Below are 19124 nucleotides of genomic sequence, written 5' to 3' on the forward strand. Positions count from 1 at the left end.
TCATCTTTTCTAAGTCGCTCACTCCCAAAATAGCATTGTTTGTTCATGAGGACAGAGCCGTTATTGCCTAATCACCTCTTAAAGTTCCTACCTCTTAACACTGTTGCCTTGGGGATTACACTTCCAACATATGAAATTCGGAGGACACATTTAAACCATAGTACCATATAGCACTGCCCATTTAATTTGTGAGCATAACCAGGCAGAGATTTATAATTACCCTTTTTGTGTCTCTTCCTTCCCTTAAGCACAGAATAAGATGAATACCGACATATAGCTTCTAAAACTGTTCAGCCATTCTAGGAATACAGGATTAAAGAGTTAAATATGTGAAAGTAAGAAGCTATTGACTGGTCACTGCTGTTACAGACAAACCTAAAGTACAAGCATTGTCACCTCTAGGTTATATTCAGAGAATTCATCAATGTTAGTGTAAGAGACATTGGGGATTATGTGTAGTCTTGTAATTTATTTATCCCAGTTTTCCTTATTAGCCCTGGCCTTCTATTTCCTGGTTGAGGCTCCATTAATTTCCTTTTAGGCCCTACCTTTTATACTTAATGCTATTGAATTATTTGTCATTGTTCTGTAGCACCCCACCTCATCTCCAAATGAACTGATCATTTTCTTCTTCCCACCTTGTGCTTGCTCCTGCCATCAAACTTTTCAAGGTCCCTTTACATGTTCATTTTTACTGTTGCTTTCAGTACTTTTAGAAGTTTAGCCTCAGTTACCAAGTTTAGCCTCAGATTACCTTATTATGATGAATTTGACACAGAAGGTACTGAATAAATATTTTTTACCTTGGGCTGGGCATGGTTGCTTATGCCTGTAATCCCAACACTTTGGGAGGCCAAGGTGGGAAGATCCTTGAGCCAGGAGTTGAAGATCAGCCTGGGCAACATAGCGAGACCCTCTCTCTACCAAAAAAAAAAAAAATTAATATTAGCTGGGTGTGGTGGCACACACCTCACTTGAGCCCAGGAGGTCGAGGCTGCAGTGAGCTGTGATCGTACCACTGCATTTCAGCCAAGGTGACAGCCAAAACCCTGTCTCAAAAAATTTTTAATTGATTTTTAAAAATTAACAACTCATTGCATTATTTCTTTTCTAGAAACATAATAGTAGATATTTCTTTTTCATATTAAAATGGGTGGAAAGAGGCTGAAAATATCTACTTTAATTGATAATTTGTATATAAACAACTGAATCTGCCTGATTCTTTATGCATCTTGCAGTATCCTGGGTTAATTTTTTTGAGGGAGGGGTGCCTCTGTTTGAAAGCCTCATTTTATAATTTGTTAACTTTTTATAGAGTCATTCTCTATGAGGGGATTTTAAAAATGACATCACAAGCAATTTCTTTAATGTAACTAACATATATTGGGCGCTTGTTTTGTATGCTGCTCTTGGCCTTATGGAACATATCAAGAAGTAGAACAGTCTTCTGAAAGTATATATTTGGGGATTCATGCACAAAAAGTAATTAAAGAGTTAGTAATGATTCCGTTTAAGAAACATCACAAGGCTTATAGGGCTTCTAGGGAAGAGAGTTGATTGAGTTGGTCAGGAAAGGTTGGGTCTGACATGTTTCTTCAAGGACTAGTATAATAGCAATGATTGGGAGGAGACATCCAAGCAGAATGTTCCACATAAAGAAGGTGTTTCATGAACAAAGAGACAGAGGTAGGAAGGATTGTGGGAGGAGGAGAAAGCACTGTGTAATCTAATCTGACAAATAAGTGGCAAGTTACAAAAGGAGAATAGTGGTTCTCTCACCTTCCAGATACATGGCCCCCTTCCTGGCCTTTTTGTGTGGTTGGGTGGGGCCTAGGACTAGTTCTGGCTAATGAATGAAAGCAACAGTGGTCTGGGCTGGAGCATTTAATTACTGATAGGAAACGCTGCAGTCTGTTTCCTCTTCTGGCACAGTGACCAGCCACATTCAAGATGATGTCAGTTACATGAGCCTGGGTCCTTGAGTAACTGAGCAGAGCCCTCTTGCCAACCTGTTATGGTTGAGAGAGAAATAAAAACATTATTTAAGCCACTGAGATTTGGGAGTTGATTGTTAACCATCACACAGTATAACCAACCGTTTCCTCATGGTTACACTGGTGAGTAGTAAACTAAATTGGTTAAGGAGATCTGGTGGAAATTATAAGGAAAAAGAGGTTTTTGGCTGCATGTTCTAAAGACCTAACATTCTGAAGAAACAAGCCCAAGGAACTCCCAGATTGAAACAATTCCAGTAAGGCAGAGATCAGAGAGATTGTGGGGTTGGTGCTAAACTACCACAACAAAGCAAGTATCTCAATAAGCAATTCACAAAAATTTTTTGGTTTCCCAGTGCATATAAAAGATATGTTTGGTCTGCCTGCAGTGGCTCACACCTGTAATCCTAACATCTTGGGAGCGCAACGTGGGAGGACTGCTTCAGGCCAGGAGTTCAAGACCAACCTGGGCAACATAGCAAGACCCTCTCTCTACAAAAAAATTTAAAAATTAGCCCAGTGTGGTGGCATGCATCTGTAGTCCTACCTACTCAGAAGGCTGAGGTGGGAGGATCACCTGAATCCAGGAGTTTTAGGTTGCAGTGAGATGTGATCACACCACTGCACTTCAGCCAGGGTGACAGAGCAAGACCCCGTTTCTAAAAATAATTAATTCATTACAAAATATGTTTATGCTATACTATAGTATATTAAGTGTGCAATAGCAGTACATCTAAAACAATGTACATGTCGTTTTTATTAATTTTCAGTGTTCTTGTCTTAAAAAATACGTTATTGCTAAAAAAAAAAAAATGCTATCATATGAACCTTTAGCAAGTCATAATCTCTGCTAATGGAGAGTTTTGCCTCAATGTGAATGGTTGCTGAAGGTTTGGATGGCTGTGGCAATTCCTTGAAATGAGACAAAGATGTGCTGCATTGATGGACTCTTCCTTTCACAAAAGGTTTCTCTGTAGTATGGCAAGCTGTTTGACAGCATTTTACCCACAGTAGAATTTCCTTCAAAATTGGAGTCACTTCTCTAAAAACTTTGTTGTCATTTCAGCAACATTCACAGTATCTTCGGAAGTAGATTCCATCTCACAAAACCACTGTCTTTACTTATCCATAAGAAGCAACCCCTTATCTGTTCCCATTTTATCATGAGATTATAGCAATTCAGGCACATCTTCAGGCTCCACTTCTTATTCTAGTTCTCTCGCTATTTCTACCACATCTGCAGTTATTTCCTTCACTGAAGTCTTGAATCCCTCAAAGTCATCCATGAGGGTTGCAATCACCTTCTTTCAAACTCCTGTTGATATTAATACTTTGACCTCCTCCCATGAATCAGAAATGTTTTTTGGTTTTTGGTTTTTGGTTTTTGGTTTTTTTTGACAGAGTTTCGCTTTGTTGCCCAGGCTGGAGTGCAGTGGTGTGATATTGGCTCACTGCAGCCTCTACCTCCTGTGTTCAAGTGATTCTCCTGCCTCAGCCTCCCAAGTAGCTGGGATTACAGGTGCCTGCCACCACGCCTGGCTACTTTTTGTATTTTTAGTAGAGACAGAGTTTCACCATGTTGGCCAGGCTGGTCTCGAACTGCTGACCTCAGGTGATTGACTTCCCAAAGTGCTGGGATTACAGGCGTGAGCCACCACACCTGGCCAAGAATGTTCTTAATGGCATCTAGAATGATGAATCCTTTCCAGAAGGTTTTCAATTTACTTTGCCCAGATGCATCAGAGGAATCACTATGGCAGCTATATCCATGTCAAATGTTATTTCTTAAATAAAAAGACTTTGAAAGTTGACATTACTCTTGGTTCAGGGACAACAGAGTGACTGTTGTGTTAGCAGGCACAAAAACAACAGTAATCTCCTTGTCTATAAGAGCTCTTGGGTGGCCAAGTACATTGTGAATAAGCAGTAATATTTTGAAAGGAATCTTCTTTTTTCTGAGCAGTATGTCTCAACAGTGGGCTTAAAATATTCAGTAAACCGTGTTATAAACAGATGTGTTGTCATCCAGGCTTTGTTCCATTTTAGAGCATAGGCAAAGTGGATTTAGCATAATTCACGTGGGCTGTGGAATTTTCAGAATGGTAAATGAGCACTGACTTAACTTAAAGTCACTAGCTGTGTTAGCCTCTAACAAGAGAGTCAGCCTGTCCTTTGAAGTTTTGATGGCAGGCATAGATTTCTCTCTAGCAATGAAAGTCCTTGATGGCATCTTCCAATAGAAGGCTGTTTCATCTACATGGAGAATCTGTTGTTTAATGTAGCCACCTTCATTAATAATCTTAGATCTTTTAGATAACTTGTTACAGCTTCTATTAATACATCAACACTTGCTGCTTCACGTTGCACTTTTATGTTATAGGGACATCTTTTTTCATTAAACCTCATGAACCAACCTTTGCTCGATCAAAGTTTTCCTCTGTAGCTTCCTCACCTCTCTCAGCCTTCATAGAATTGAAGACAGTTAAGGCCTTGCTCTGGATTAGGCTTTGGCTTAAGCGAATGTTGTAGCTGTTTGGTCTTCTATCCGGACCACTAGTACTTTCTCTGTATCAGCAGTAAGGCTACTTAGCTTTCTTGTCGTTAGTCCATTCACTGGTAGCATGTTTAATTTTCTTGAAGAATTTTTCTTTTGCATTCACTACTTGGTAACTTTGTCGCAGGAGGCCTAGATTTCATTCTGTCTCACCTTTCAACATGCCTTTCTCACTAAGCTTAATCATTTCTAGCTTTTGATTTAAAGTGAGAGATGTGCAACTGTCTTTCATTTGAACACTTAGTGGCTGCTGTAGGGTTATTATTTGACCTAATTTTAATACTATTGTGTCTTGAGTGAAGAGGAAGGTCTGAAAAAGAGATAGATGAGGGAATGGAGTAGTTGGAATACACATTTATTAAGTTAACCACTTTTATTGGAGACAGAGTCTCACTCTGTCATCCAGGCTAGAGTGCAGTGACGTGATCTTGGCTTACTGCAACCTCCACTTCCGGGGATCAAGCGATTCTCGGGCCTCAGCCTCCCGAGTAGCTGGAACTACAGGTGTGTGCCAGCATGCCCAGCTAATTTTTGTATTTTTAGTAGAGACAGGGTCTCACTATTTTGGCCAGGCTGGTCTCGACTCCTGACCTCAGGTGGTCCGCCTGCCTCAGCCTCACAAAGTGTTGGGAGTACAGGCGTGAGCCACCATGCCTGATCAGTTCACCACTTTATATGAGTTCAGTTTGTGATGCCCCAAAACAATTACAGTAGGAATGCCAAAGATCAGTGATCACAGATCACCATAACAGATAAAATAATATTGAAAAAGTTTGAAATATTGGCAAGAATAACCAAAACGTGACACAGACACATGAAATGAGCACATGCTGATGGAAAAAATGATGCCAATAGACTTGCTTGACACGGGATTGCCACAAACTTTCAATTTTTAAGAAACAAGATGCAATATTTGCAAAGCCCAATAAAGCAAAGTACATATGATATGGTATGTCAGCATTAGAAATGAAAAGCTTACTTTAGAATTTATGAATGTATTAAAGTAACCTTAGACCAAAAACAAGATCTAGGCAAAAGGAAAATTATAGACTGAAGGGTTATCACCGAATAAAATAATCAAAGGAATTATAGTTGTCCCTTGTTATCCTTAGAGTATTAGTTTCAGACTCCTTTGGATACAAAAATCAGAAGATACTCAAGTTCCTTATATAAAATGCCATAGTGTGTACGTATAACCTGTTCTGTAATTCATCTCTAGACTTCTTATAATACCTAATACAATGTAAATAGTTGTTACACTGCATTTTTATTTTTTTATTATTATTTTTTTACTGTTTTTATGTTTTCAAATATTTTCAATCTGCAGTTGGTTGAATCTGCAGATATGGAACCAGTGTATACAGAGGGCCAACATTCTTTTTAATTACTAATTATCTCTGCCAACATTTATCAGAATTATCCTGAATTCTATTTTTTTTTTGTCTTGTTTCGAGATAAGGCCTTGCTCTGTTGCCCACCCTGGAGTGCAGTGGCATGATCACAGCTCACTGCAGCCTTAACCTCCCAGGCCCAAGTAATTCTTCTACCTCAGCCTCCCAAGTAACTGAGACTATAGGTGCATGCCACCATGCCCGGCTAATTTTTTTTATTTTTGGTGGAGACAGGGTCTCACTGTGTTGCCTAGGCTGGTCTCAAATTCCTAGACTCAAGTGATCCTCCCACTTCAGCCTCCCAAAGTGCTGAGATTATCGGCATGAGCCATTATGCCCACCCCTGAAGTCTTAAAATTTTCCTTCTATTCTTTCTCAAGTTAACATGATTCTTTGATGACTTGTCATGCATCTTCTATTTTCATTTTTTAAATTTGCTTAAAGATATTTGGGATTATATTTAATAGTTTTCATATGCTCATCTCTATTTTTTCTTCAAAAACATATTTTTAGGTCACATTGAAGTAGTGAAATTACTTGTGTCGCATGGAGCTGAAGTGACATGCAAGGATAAAAAGTCTTACACACCTCTTCATGCAGCAGCCTCTAGTGGAATGATCAGCGTAGTCAAGTACCTTCTAGATCTTGGAGTTGATGTAGGTATATTAATTGAACAGTACGAAATTATGGAGCCCTTTTTATACTTACTACAGTATTGATAGAAGTTATTTCAGGTTTAAGAAATTATTTTATACAATGTTTTCATGTTTTAATTGGGTATTTATAGTCCTTTATGTAATACCTAATGCACTGATTTATGATCAAGGCATGTAAATAGTCAAAGCATGTTAAGAGGTAAAATACACTTCAAAGGTGTGTGGTTTATTGCCAGTTTTTCTTCTATATCGCATTCCAGGCCCTATAGTTCCATTTCACTTGTGGGAACCAGCAGATCAGACACACTTGTATTATTAGATAGCTGGGTTATTGTTAGTCTTCTTTGCCTAGTCTGATATTCTCTTAAAATGATTGTAGCAGTTTACATTACAGAATATTGGCAAGAGCTGGGCAGGAAAACAAGAGGCTTTTTGCCCACCAAGTATAAGTATTCCTTACTATATAATTCTGTTTGGTTAAAAGGGGATGCTGCTTTATTTGGATATATTTGATTGCTGAATTGAGGTAACTTAGAATACCTGTACAGCTTTTCACAAGCCATCCTTTAAACATAAGTACTTTACTCCCTCATTTGTTTATGTATTTATTTATTTGAAACAGGGTCTCTGTCTCCTAGGCTGTAGTATAATGGCACAGTCACAGCTCACTGCAACCTTGAACTCTGGGCTCAAGTGATCCTCCCACCTAAGCCTCCTGAATAGCTAGAACTACAGGCTAATTTTTTTATTTTGTAGAGATGAGGTCTCGCTGTTACCCAGGCTGGTGTCTGACTCTTGACCTCAAGTGACCTTCCCGCCTTGGTCTCCCAAAGTGCTTGGATTACAGGCGTGAGCCACCGCACCCAGCCCACTCAGCGTATTTATTCTTACTTCAGGTAGAGTTATGACAATGTCCTGATTCTTGAAAACACACATTTTGAAGAACTCATTGGTTCTTTAAAACAGCAAATTGGAACGTATAGCATAAGGATCTGCTAGAGGCATACAGTTTAGATCAGCTACAAAAAACTAAGAAAAGTAGGTGATAGCCTGGTTGGACAAAGAATACATGACAGAACTGTAGGGCTAGATACGCTCTTAACTTATGGACCATGTGAAACACTTTGCCTGAAACAAGGTAATAAATACTGAAAGTGTGAGGATCACAAGAAGACTTTGCAAAAATCTCAACTCAATTCCTGTATCTCCATTTCCGCAGAGTGAAATAATACCTTAAAAGATCCTTGATCTGGATAAATGAGGCAACTTTGTTTCTGATTACTGTTTCAAGTCCATTCTGGTGCAATTTTTAAAACTGATTTTATTGACAGTCAGTTACATTTGTAAACTCTGGTGACTATTTGTTCATCAAAATAAGTGGCCAGACTTACAGCCTTTTAGTAACATGTGGCCCCCGGTTGTGTGTTTTTTGGGTTTTTTTGTTTTTGTTTTTGTTTTTAGTTTCCTGGGGGATTACCACAAACTGGAGGGCTAATAGAAATTTAACTTCTCAAAGTTTTAGAGTATAGAAGTTCTAAATCAAGGTGTCAACAAGGTTGGTTCCTTATGGAGGCTCTGAGGGAGAATCTTTTCCTTGTCTGTGTTCTTGTGAAAAAATCTAGATACTTTGATTAAAATTAAGTGTTCAAACTTTTTTTCTTCCTCTATTACCAGTGATCCCAGAAAAGAAAATGTTAATTAAAGCTGCATTATATTGGGGCCAACTACAAGATTAGGGTCCAGAGTCTCCACACAAGGCCACCCTTTACTTACGACCAACTATAAGTTCAGAGAGCTTTCAAAACCACTTTCAGGTTTGATAATTCACCAGAAAGTCTCACAAAATTCATTAAAAGCTTTATATTCACAGTTGTGGTTACTGCAGGGACAAGATACAAACTGAGATCAGCCAAAGGAAGAGACACATAGGGTAGAGTGCAGGATTATTGTAAAGGCAAAGTTTCCCTTAGCCCCTCCTCACAGAGTCAGGTCCCATTACTCTCCTTCCCTGGCATCAGTGTGTGGCAGTATGAATGAAGTATTTCCAACAAAGAATGCTCACTTGAGCTTCATTTTTGGTTTTTATTGGGGCTCCATTACATGGCTTGATTGGTTGTCCATGTGGTTGATTTCAGTCTCCAAATACATAATACCTGGTGACCCAAAGCTCCTACTCTAAATAGAGACTTTTTTATCAGATATGTCATAGATTACCTCCCTAAAGCCAAGGGCAAAGGACAGACCTCTCTGGGAGAGGTCAGATTCTTGACTGCACAGTAATCATGTAAAGTATTCCCTTATTTATTAGAAATGGAAAAACAAGGCTGGGCACGGTGGCTCACACCTATGCCAGCACTTTGGGAGGCTAAGGTGGGTGATCTTTTGAGGTCAGGAGTTCAAGACCAGCCTGGCCAACATAATGACACCCGGTCTCTACTAAAATACAAAAATTAGCTGGTTGGTAATGGTGCGTGCCTGTAATCCCAGCTACTCAGTAGGCTGAGGCAGGAGAATCGCTTGAGCCTGGGAGGCAGAGGTTTCGGTGAGCTGAGATCGTGCCACTCAACTCCAATCTGGGCGACAGAGTGAGAGACCCTGTCTCAGAAAAAAAAAAAGAGAAAAGCAAAACCCTTAATTACATGAATTGTTTCTCATTTTTGAGCATACTCTTTTGACTTGTGATAAAATACCTGTATATGACACTGGAAAATATTAGGAGCCCAAGTTTGCGGCAAAAAATGAATTAAATAAATGGAACATGCGATTCATTGTTTAAAAATCTTGATCTATACTTTATTACTAGGGTTAGCCTTTGTCACTTCAAAATGAAAAAGTTGAAAATATGCATGTTACTGAATATACCTCAGAATCTTCAGTTTGTGTTCATTTTTTATGATTATAATTAATTCTATAGTAAATCCTTTACTTAGAACGCCTTTCAAAATACATTAGTTTACATTTTCCTAAAATACCTCTTTTGTATTATTCAGTTTTGTCATGAAGTAGACATTGTGTATGTGAATTACATTCCCTGAATGTATAAAATCAATGTAGTACCAAAATGCTTGTCAAAGGTTTATTATTTTACACCAACTTTAGAATTGTAAGCCTCATCTCTGTATTTATCCTGTCTCCGTTTCTCACTTTAGTAATTTGATTGCAACCACAGGTTGCTAAAATAGCTCACAACATTGATAATTAGCAAAACTACTTTAACATTCACATTTTTTATCTTTCTGATAGATGAATGAACCAAATGCCTATGGAAATACACCTCTTCATGTAGCCTGCTATAATGGACAAGATGTTGTAGTGAATGAACTTATAGACTGTGGTGCTATTGTAAATCAAAAGAACGAAAAAGGATTTACTCCTTTGCACTTTGCTGCTGCATCAACACATGGAGCTTTGTGTTTAGAGCTTCTAGTTGGCAATGGGGCTGATGTCAATATGAAGGTAAGGAACAAAATCATAGTCTATACTTTAAGTATTTCATATGTCACTGTTAAAACAACATCAGTGGTGAATACCATTCAGCAATAAAAAGGAACTATTGATAAACTCAAGAACATGAATAAATCTTTAAAATATTATGCTGTGTGAAAGGCTTACTCAAGAGTATATACATTCTTTCCATTTATGTAAGGTTCTAGAACCAATAAAATTCCATTTATATGGGGTTCCAGAATCTATAATTGAAAAAAATCAGAACAGTTATTGCCATTGTGAGGAGGGATCAACTGGGAAAGGGGTATGAAGGGACTGTATGTGATGGTGGTAATGTTTTATATTTTGGCAGGGGTTTATATTGTATAGATTTGTCAAAACTCATAAGGTAGTTCATTTGTATGCTTTCATAGCATATAAATTTTCTTTTAGAAGAAAAATTCTAAACAGATGTTTGACGCTATTAATGTTGTGTTTAGAGGTGACATGTATGATGTCTATCTAATTTTAAAAAGCATCAAATAATTGGGTGGGTGGAAGGACAGAAGAATCTACAATAAAAGGCATAGAGTAAAATACTAGTGGCACAATTTAGATGGTATGTATTTGGGTGTTCACTCTACAGGTCTTTTCAAATTTTATACAGTGTTAGGGGGAAAAGAAATATCAGTGTTTTGCACATAAGGAATAGTTGCTTTTTGGTTTTTTTGTTATAATTACTTTCAAGAGTAAGCATTTGGATTTTAGAAATATGTGAAAAATCTGGACTGGCATAGTGGCTCCTCCCTGTAATCCCACCACTTTGGGAGGCTGGGGTAGGAGGATCACTTGAGCCTAGGAGTTCAGGACTAGCGTGGACAGCACAACCTGGCTCCACAAAAAAACAGAAAATGAGCCAGGCATGGTGGCCCATGCTTGTAGTCTCAGCTACTTGGGAGGCTGAAGTGGGAGGATCTCTTGAGCCTTGGAGGTCAAGTCTACAGTGAGCTGAGATCATGCTACTGCCCTCCAGCCTGGATTACAGAGTGAGACTCTGTTTCAAAAAATAAATAAAGGAATGAATGAAAATTTTGGCCGGATACAGTCTGGTTCATGCTTGTAATCCCAGTGATTTAGGAGGCCAAGGCGAGAAGATCACTTGAGCAAGGCCAGCCTGGGCAACATAGCAAGACCTCCATCTCTACCAAAAAAAATTAAAAATTATCCCGTAGTCCTAGGTACTTAGGAGGCTGAGGCTGGAGGATCTCTTGAGCCCAGAAGTTCAAAGTTACAGTGAGCTGTGATCACACCACTGTACTCTAGCCTGGGCGACAGGTGAGATCTTGCCTCAAATGAATGAAAATTCTAGAGCCACAATAAATATGCTTTCACTGTATAATTTTATAAGAGCACATGCAATCCAGATTTTGAGCATTGCTATTTTATAATATATAATCATCTTACTTAGATTTTCTAGAATTCTTTAGTTGTTTCTGTATTAATTTTGTCAATTCATCCTTTGAGCACTTGCCAAACTGTATCTGGTGGTACGAAGAAAACCAGACACAAAATTGAACCATTTAGGATTAGTAAAAATACTTCTCAGAGCATTTTAATTACATCAGATTTTCAGAGCATTTTATATGATTTTCAGAGCATTTTGATTACATCAGATTTTCTTACCTAACTTCAGTGAAGCCTTTAATGATGCCACGGGTCAATTCTGACAGCTGTAACAGCAACAAATCCATCTGTAATTAGGTCATTGCTTTAAATTGCCCTCTCTCAACTACAGGACAAAATGTATACATACTACACCCAAGGAAGAAAAGGCATGAGATGTCATAAAGTGCCCCAGTATGATTAGAGCTAAACCATCTTTTTAAAAGTTTTTAGGTCTTGGTTGAATCACCTAGTAACATTTTTTATAGTTTAGGTAATTACTAGAAAGTTTATTTATTACAAGTTTGAACTGCTTATTTTAATTTGAAGAATTCCTGCACTTTGGATAATTAGGGCCCAGAAAAATATCTAAACCCTTGTGAGGAGAAAAATTAGTTTTTTCCTCAAAGGGGCAGTAATGTTTCTTTAATGAAAGGCTATTTCAAAAATAAAAAATTTGGAATTATGTTAACATTTTCAAAAGCAAACGTCACAACCAAGTTTTCTCAGTCTCTGTGAGACCTGTTTATGATAGTGAATGTAGGTAAAATCATCTTTGTATGTTAGTATTATGGAAATTATGGAACTTTACCGGTGTCATCAGCTACTATGCATATTTTGGTTCACATGATGCTGTCTTTAAAGGGTAGCGATTGGTCTTCCTGTTTTATGCACTGCCATTTTGGCATGAATATTTATTAGAATTTGATGATAATGAATCACTTGATTCTGTTAGTGTCTACATAGGTGACTATAGTACCTGTGATTGTTTTTAAGTCTGTATTTTCTTTTGAAATGTAGAATTGAGAATCAGTCCTGTAAGAGGCCCACTTAGAGTAAAATGCTGAAACCAGTGGTCCTATTTGAAGTTACCTCCTTAATAATTTAGAAAACTCAGTGGTGAATTTCATATATGACAAGTGAATTTTTTAACAAAAGGATTAAGATATATTTAAGTAGATTGGAAGGCAACAACAGCCTGTGATGTTGGTTTCAAAACAGATGTCACAAAAGTTGTCTTAACTTCACCTAAGGGTGTATGACATCTCATTTATATGCAATTGTCCAATTGTTTTATTGCCACAATCTGTTGAAACACGTTTCCAATGTTGATTTCTCAGGTCCCTTCCCGCTTTTACACACAATATGTTGGTAGCTGTGAGTTTTCAACCAGCAAGAATATATTTCATTCATGACACCTGTATTTTTTATATTTGTAAAATCAGTGTTATTAAGTTATTGATTAACTGTGGGGACACTTGACACTTGCCCTTTATTATAAAAGTTTGATTTGCTAACCCTCATATTCTTAACCACATTATCTCTTTTTTCCTGCTTAATCTTTTCCTCCCACTACATTCTCTATTTTGTTGTTTCTGACTTTGATCCAGTTATAGATGACTAGAAATTGGAATGTGACTTTAAGTTTGTAATAACTCAGTTTCTAAGGTTTTAAATTCATTTTCCTACAAAGTAGTAGAGGTAAAATGAATCAGGTTTATAAAGCAGCATAGGTGTGTTTTTTAGAACTGCTTGACATGAGCCTTACTGCTCTGATTGTTTTATTTATATGCACATGTTTTCCCACCCACATTGTTGTTCTTTAAGAATAGATTTTGGTCAGCTAAGCAAAATGCACCAAATGCTTGTTTTGAAGTTTAAACCTAAAAACATACTGTGAAATGTTTGGCTTGTAGTTACTGTTTTTGGATGCCTGTGAGATTAATCATTAGGATTTTTGTAGATCTAATTTTTGGTTTTTGTTATTTTTCTTTCTGTCTGTCTTTCTTTTTCTTAATACTCCTAGCTTTCTGCTAAAATGATATGAGGTGATTAAGAAAAAGAAAACTCTACGTTGTTTCTCCAATTCAGAGAGAAATAACTGTGCCTTCTCCCCTCCTAACATGTCTTATGGCAAACTTTTTAGTTGGTAATCCGAATCTTTTTCCTTTGTATACTTAGAATAGGTTTTATGAACAGAATGTAGAAAGTAAAAATGTTGATCCAGTGTCACCTATAGGCTTATAATAAAGGATTCTAACCAGGCCCAATTATGTGTGCCTTTAGTCCCAGCTACCCTCAGAAGGCTGAGGTGAGGGAATCGCTTGAGCCAGGTATTCAAGTCTAGTCTGGGCAATATAGCAAGCCTTGTCTCTAAAACAGAAAAATAAATAAAGGACTCATCACTTATTAGCTATGAGACCTAGTAAAATCACTTAACCCTGGGGCCTGTATTTCCTCATCTGTAAAACAAGATTAATGGTATCAATCTCATAGGGTTGTGAGGATTAAATGACATATATGAAGTGGATTTGGTTTTGATTTTTTAGGAGGAAGGGAGGTGGGGAGACAATCTCACTCTTGACCAGCCTAGAGTGCAGTGGCACCGTCATAGCTCATTGCAGCCTCAAACTCCCGAGTTCAAGCAGTCCTCCTGCTTTGGCCTCCCCAAGTGCTGAAATTATAGATATGAGCCACCGTACCTGACCATATGAAGTGTCTTAAAACTGTGCCTGAAACGTGCTATATATATAAATGTTAACTATAATTTTATCTTCCGAATTTCATCATTTTGTTAATCAAATTTTTATTACAAGTTTTTATTTGTTTTGTTTTGAGTCGTGGGGGTTTCTGTTTTGTTTTGTTTTCCCCTTATTTTTGTTATCCTTCTAATCAATGGAATCTATGTTTTTTCTTATGTCTGTAAAAATTGGCTATAGCTGGCCAGGCATGGTGGCTCACACCTGTAAACCCAGCACTTTGGGAAGCCAAAGCCAGAGAATCACATGAGCCCAAGAGTTCAAAACCAGCCAGGGCAACTTAGACACCATCTCTACAAAAAATAAATTAGTCAGGTGTAATGTTACGTGCCAGTAGTCCCAGCTACTCCAGAGGCTGTTGCTAGAAGATCACTTGAACCCTAGAGTTCGAGGTTGCAGTGAACTATGATTACACAACTGCATTCTAGCCTGTCTGACAGACCAAGACCCCCATCTCTTTAAGGAAAAAAAAAAAGGCCAGGCGCGGTGGCTCATGCCTGTAATCCCAGCACTTTGGGAGGCTGAGGCAGGTGGATTACTTGCGATCTTGAGTTCAAGACAAGCCTGCCCAACATGGTGAAACCCCATCTCTACTAAAATACAGAAATAAGCTGGGTATGGTGGCGCACGCCTGTGATCCCAGCTACTCGGAAGGCTGAGGCAGGAGAATCACTTGAACCCAGGAGGCAGAGTTTGCAGTGAGCTGAGATCCCACTGTACTCCAGCCTGGGCAACAGAGCAAGTCTCAAAAAAAAAAAAAAAGAAAAGAAAAGAAAAAAAGGGCTGTAGCTAAAATATTAACAATAAAAATTAGGATATATCCTATCTGGAACATTTTGGAAAGACAGAATCCTTTTTGCCAAGATGCTTTTTTGCCCCCTTTTTTTTTTCTGGTTGAACGAATAACAACTAGTACATTAAAAAATAATGATAAAACAAATATATCCTGAGAAGCACTAATGTGCTTCTGAGTGTTTTACAAAGATTATTGTATTTACTCTGTACAGTAGACCAATGAGATGTAGATGGTATTATCCTCATTTTCAGTTGAGGAAGTGAAGGCACAAAGAAGTTAGGCAACTTGTCCAAAATCTTGCTTGTGGTAAGTAGGAGATCTGGGATTCACGCTTAGGTTATTCTGACTCCAGAACCTGTGCATGCATGCATCCTCTCTCCTCTTTTTCTTCCTTTCTCATACTGCCTCCAAAAGATTAGAACTTCTCTAAAATTGCTTGCCAGTCGGATGGCTTGTTTACTTGAAAAATTCATATTATGGAATCAAACACTTAAGTAGATACTTAGGATGTTCTAATTATTATTATAATGACATGAGGATTTTTAAAGAATATCTGCATTGTACTGTGTTAGCATAAACTTAGGATACTTGTGACATTTCCATTTTAGTACCTACACAGAAGGCATACTGAATGTTGCTGTGAGTTTAGGAAGCTGCTAAGTAGTTTTTCTTTTGCATTGGTAACATGTATGTTTTGGTTAACTGAAATATTTTAGAAAAGAAAAGACACCACCTAATCAGAAGAAAAGATAACCTAACTCAGGGATTGTTTTTCTTCATATTTGGAACTCCTTTAGAACTTCTACATGAAATATATATGTGTGCAGCCAGTCTGAGTTATTATTTTAAGTGATTTGAGAAAATATTTAGTACATATAACTATAAACAAATATATGAAGTTTTTTAATTATAGTGGCTGAAATTAGTTGTATTTATTTTTTTTAATGTATCCACACAAAATTCACAAAGTTAATTCTAATACTCACTTTTACTTGGTCAAGGAGGGATTCAGAATTTCTTAGAATGGAAATGTTGGAGCAATGTGAAATATTGAATCTGAAACTTGGGAGACACATCCGTACTGTCCCACTCCCAATTTTTATAAGCTGTAAGCATGGAATTTTTGTATATTTGTGTTTTATGATACACATGCTAAAAAAATTAATTCCTAATTTTAAACAGCTGTTTTACCTCCATAGGCCTCAGTTAAACTTAATTCTTGTATAATAGTTATAAAAATAAAGATGCAAGAGGGTATTCAAAGTAAAACTAAGGATTACATATTATGGATATAGTAGAGTGAGTAATTTTTTTTTTTCCCCCAGAGTAAAGATGGGAAAACCCCACTACACATGACTGCTCTCCACGGTAGATTCTCCCGATCACAAACCATTATCCAGAGTGGTAAAAAGTATTTCTGGTTTTTTTTTGTTTTGTTTTTTGTTTTTTGGTTTTTTTCTTAAATGTAGTAAAAACATCCACCAAATGAATGGTATTGAGAAATTGTCATCACAGTTTGTGTATTTTTAATGTATGATTTCAGAGCTCATGAAAATAAAATATTAAAGAGTATAAAATACCATGTAGCTGTATCTTTCGTACTTTCGGTTTTTTGTTTTGGTTCCCTGAATTATTTTATTTCTTCAGCAGTTAGTATTAGCTTTTTTCAGTATTGCTAAATAGAAAATTACTTTCTACCGTAATTTCTATTATATATTAATGTGTGTACTCTGTATATACATTATACATTTATCATTTTCCCCTGTTCAGTATCTGTGACTGTTTTCAGGATTTTAATTTCCTGAGTTTGTATTCTTTTGTGTTTAAATTAATATCAGGCAAGCTAAACTTTTAAATCAAAAGAACTTTTAGGTATATTACTTTAAATCAGTGTTTTCCAAGGCGTATTCCAAGAAACTTATCCTCAAGATAGTAGGTACTATGGTTTTAAGGGGAAAAGTTGAAATAGGTTCATGATCCAATACTTTTTGAAGCATTGCATGTAGTCTTGATGACAAAGAGTATGCACATTAAAGCTCTGAAGTATTGCTCTAAAGAAACGTGTTTAATTTTTTTTTAATACAGTAGTTTCCAGACTTATTGGACCTCAGAACCTTCTTGTCAATTTAAAAATCTACTGAAATCTTATGCTTAATTCACACAATTGCTTTAAGTATAAAAGCTGTAAATCCATTGCCTGGCCCGATAAATGAGCTATGAATGAAATCTATTTAAAATTGCTATGTCTATTAGTTTGTATGTGAACAGCATTTTTTATTACTTTTCATGTAGTAGATTTGATTTGATCTTTATATGGTCCAGTGTCTGACAGTAAGTCCTGTATTGCAGGAGCTGTAATCGACTGTGAGGATAAGAATGGAAATACTCCTCTGCACATAGCTGCACGGTATGGCCATGAGCTGCTGATCAACACTCTTATTACAAGTGGTGCTGACACGGCAAAGTAAGTACTTACTGAGGTGTTGATAACTGACACAGGCAAGCATAAAGGGAAGTGAACTGCAGTTTTCTGGATATTTTAGGTGGAAATGTGGATTTTATCCTCAATATTGTATTAATTTCTTGAACTTTCTTTTGTATTGACAAAGTGGTAGGTTAAAATGTTTAAATACAATTTTGTTTGGTAAGCCAGTGTATTTTTATGTATCTTACTCCAGTTCTTTCTCACTTTGAGTAATAATGCAGTTTTGATCAGAGCTGTTAATTTTTGTGATCTCTTTATTTTTAAGCTAGACATACTTAAAAGTTCCAGAAAGCTGTATGTGCCAAATGCTTTTTTTTCATCCAAATACTATCTGTAGATAATAGTTTTCAGGCTATGCTGTGCCAAGTTCAGGGATTCCTTGGAATCCTACAAAGGATTTCTTACCTCCACCCCCATTTTGGTCAGAACAGTTTACTTGTATTTATTTTATATATTAAAGTTCCCATTGTAATAATTTGTTTGAAAGATGAGTCCTCCTGTTAATGCTCTGCAAGAAACACCATACTTAAATTTATGTTTATCATTCTTTGTATCACATTTACATGTGTTCATTAACAAATTGTAAATCTTTTTTACTTTCTGTAATGGTGTGGTACTGCACCTATCTGTTTTGTAACTTTTTCCAAAAAAATTACGTGAGCTTGTTGATTTAGCCGTCTAAATACAAATTAGGGCCTTTTTCCACATCTATACGAGTTGCTCTAGTTCATTTTTTTAATAGAATTATCAGATAAAGATTTCACAGTATATTCATTCTCCTTATTTGTAGATACAAGTTGCTTACAGTTTTTCACTATTACAGAATTACTGCAATAAATATTCTTGAACATATTGCATTATGGAAATGTTTCAAAGGTGGGGTGACAGGGTAGTGAATTTTACTCTCTAAGCAAATGTCTAGATACATTTTTGGTTGTCACAATTTGGGGAGGAAGGTGTTAGTGTTAATGACATCCATTAGGTAGAGCCCAGGGATGCTGCTGAACAGCCTGTAAGCCTGCATGCACAGAATGACTTCTCACGTTTCCGCAGCAAAGTCCATAATGACAGTAGTGCTGAAGGTGGAAAACCCGACTTTTGGAGAGAAATAGCTGGGTAATAAGTTATGCCTACCGTCAACCTTTAGCCAAATTACTCTCCATAGTGTTAGACATTTTGACTCTTAGTTACCTTTCACTTAAGTGGTCTTTTCGTAATGTATTTAACTGTTTGTATTTTTCTTGTATTAAAATGAAGATACTGTCCTGTTCTATTAACTTTAGGCGTGGCATACATGGAATGTTCCCCCTCCATTTGGCAGCCTTAAGTGGCTTTTCAGATTGCTGCAGAAAACTTCTTTCTTCAGGTAAGGGCAACCTTTGCAGACTTTTGTATGTCTCCTCAAACCCCTCAAAATTCTAAGACGGTCTCTTTATCCTTCTTTTTAAAAATTACATGCAGATGGGTCCAGTATGGATAATTTAATAACCCCTTTTAGAAGATGTTGGGTTCAGGCCTGGCATGATGGCTCATGCCTGTAATCCCAGCACTTTGGGAGGCCGAGTCAGGTAGATCACTTGAGGTCAGGAGTTCAAGACCAGCCTGGCCAACATGGTGAAA

At 37.1% G+C, this 19124-nt stretch overlaps 1 protein-coding gene across 4 annotated transcripts in view; it reads left to right on the plus strand.

Moving 5' to 3' along the window:
* The window catches only part of ANKRD28 (ankyrin repeat domain 28), a 129595-nt gene that overhangs the window by 63884 nt on the left and 46587 nt on the right, over positions 1–19124 (plus strand). For all 4 annotated transcript variants that reach the window (XM_011977945.1, XM_011977941.1, XM_011977943.1 and 1 more), the window contains 5 exons: positions 6453–6595; positions 9839–10051; positions 16345–16423; positions 17369–17483; positions 18788–18870. In XM_011977945.1, the coding sequence (XP_011833335.1) occupies positions 6453–6595; positions 9839–10051; positions 16345–16423; positions 17369–17483; positions 18788–18870 (633 nt within the window). The remainder of the gene's footprint in view (positions 1–6452; positions 6596–9838; positions 10052–16344; positions 16424–17368; positions 17484–18787; positions 18871–19124) is intronic.

Source organism: Mandrillus leucophaeus, unplaced genomic scaffold (genome assembly GCF_000951045.1).
Source record: "Mandrillus leucophaeus isolate KB7577 unplaced genomic scaffold, Mleu.le_1.0 Scaffold186, whole genome shotgun sequence".
In the NCBI taxonomy this organism is placed as follows: Eukaryota; Metazoa; Chordata; class Mammalia; order Primates; family Cercopithecidae; genus Mandrillus; species Mandrillus leucophaeus.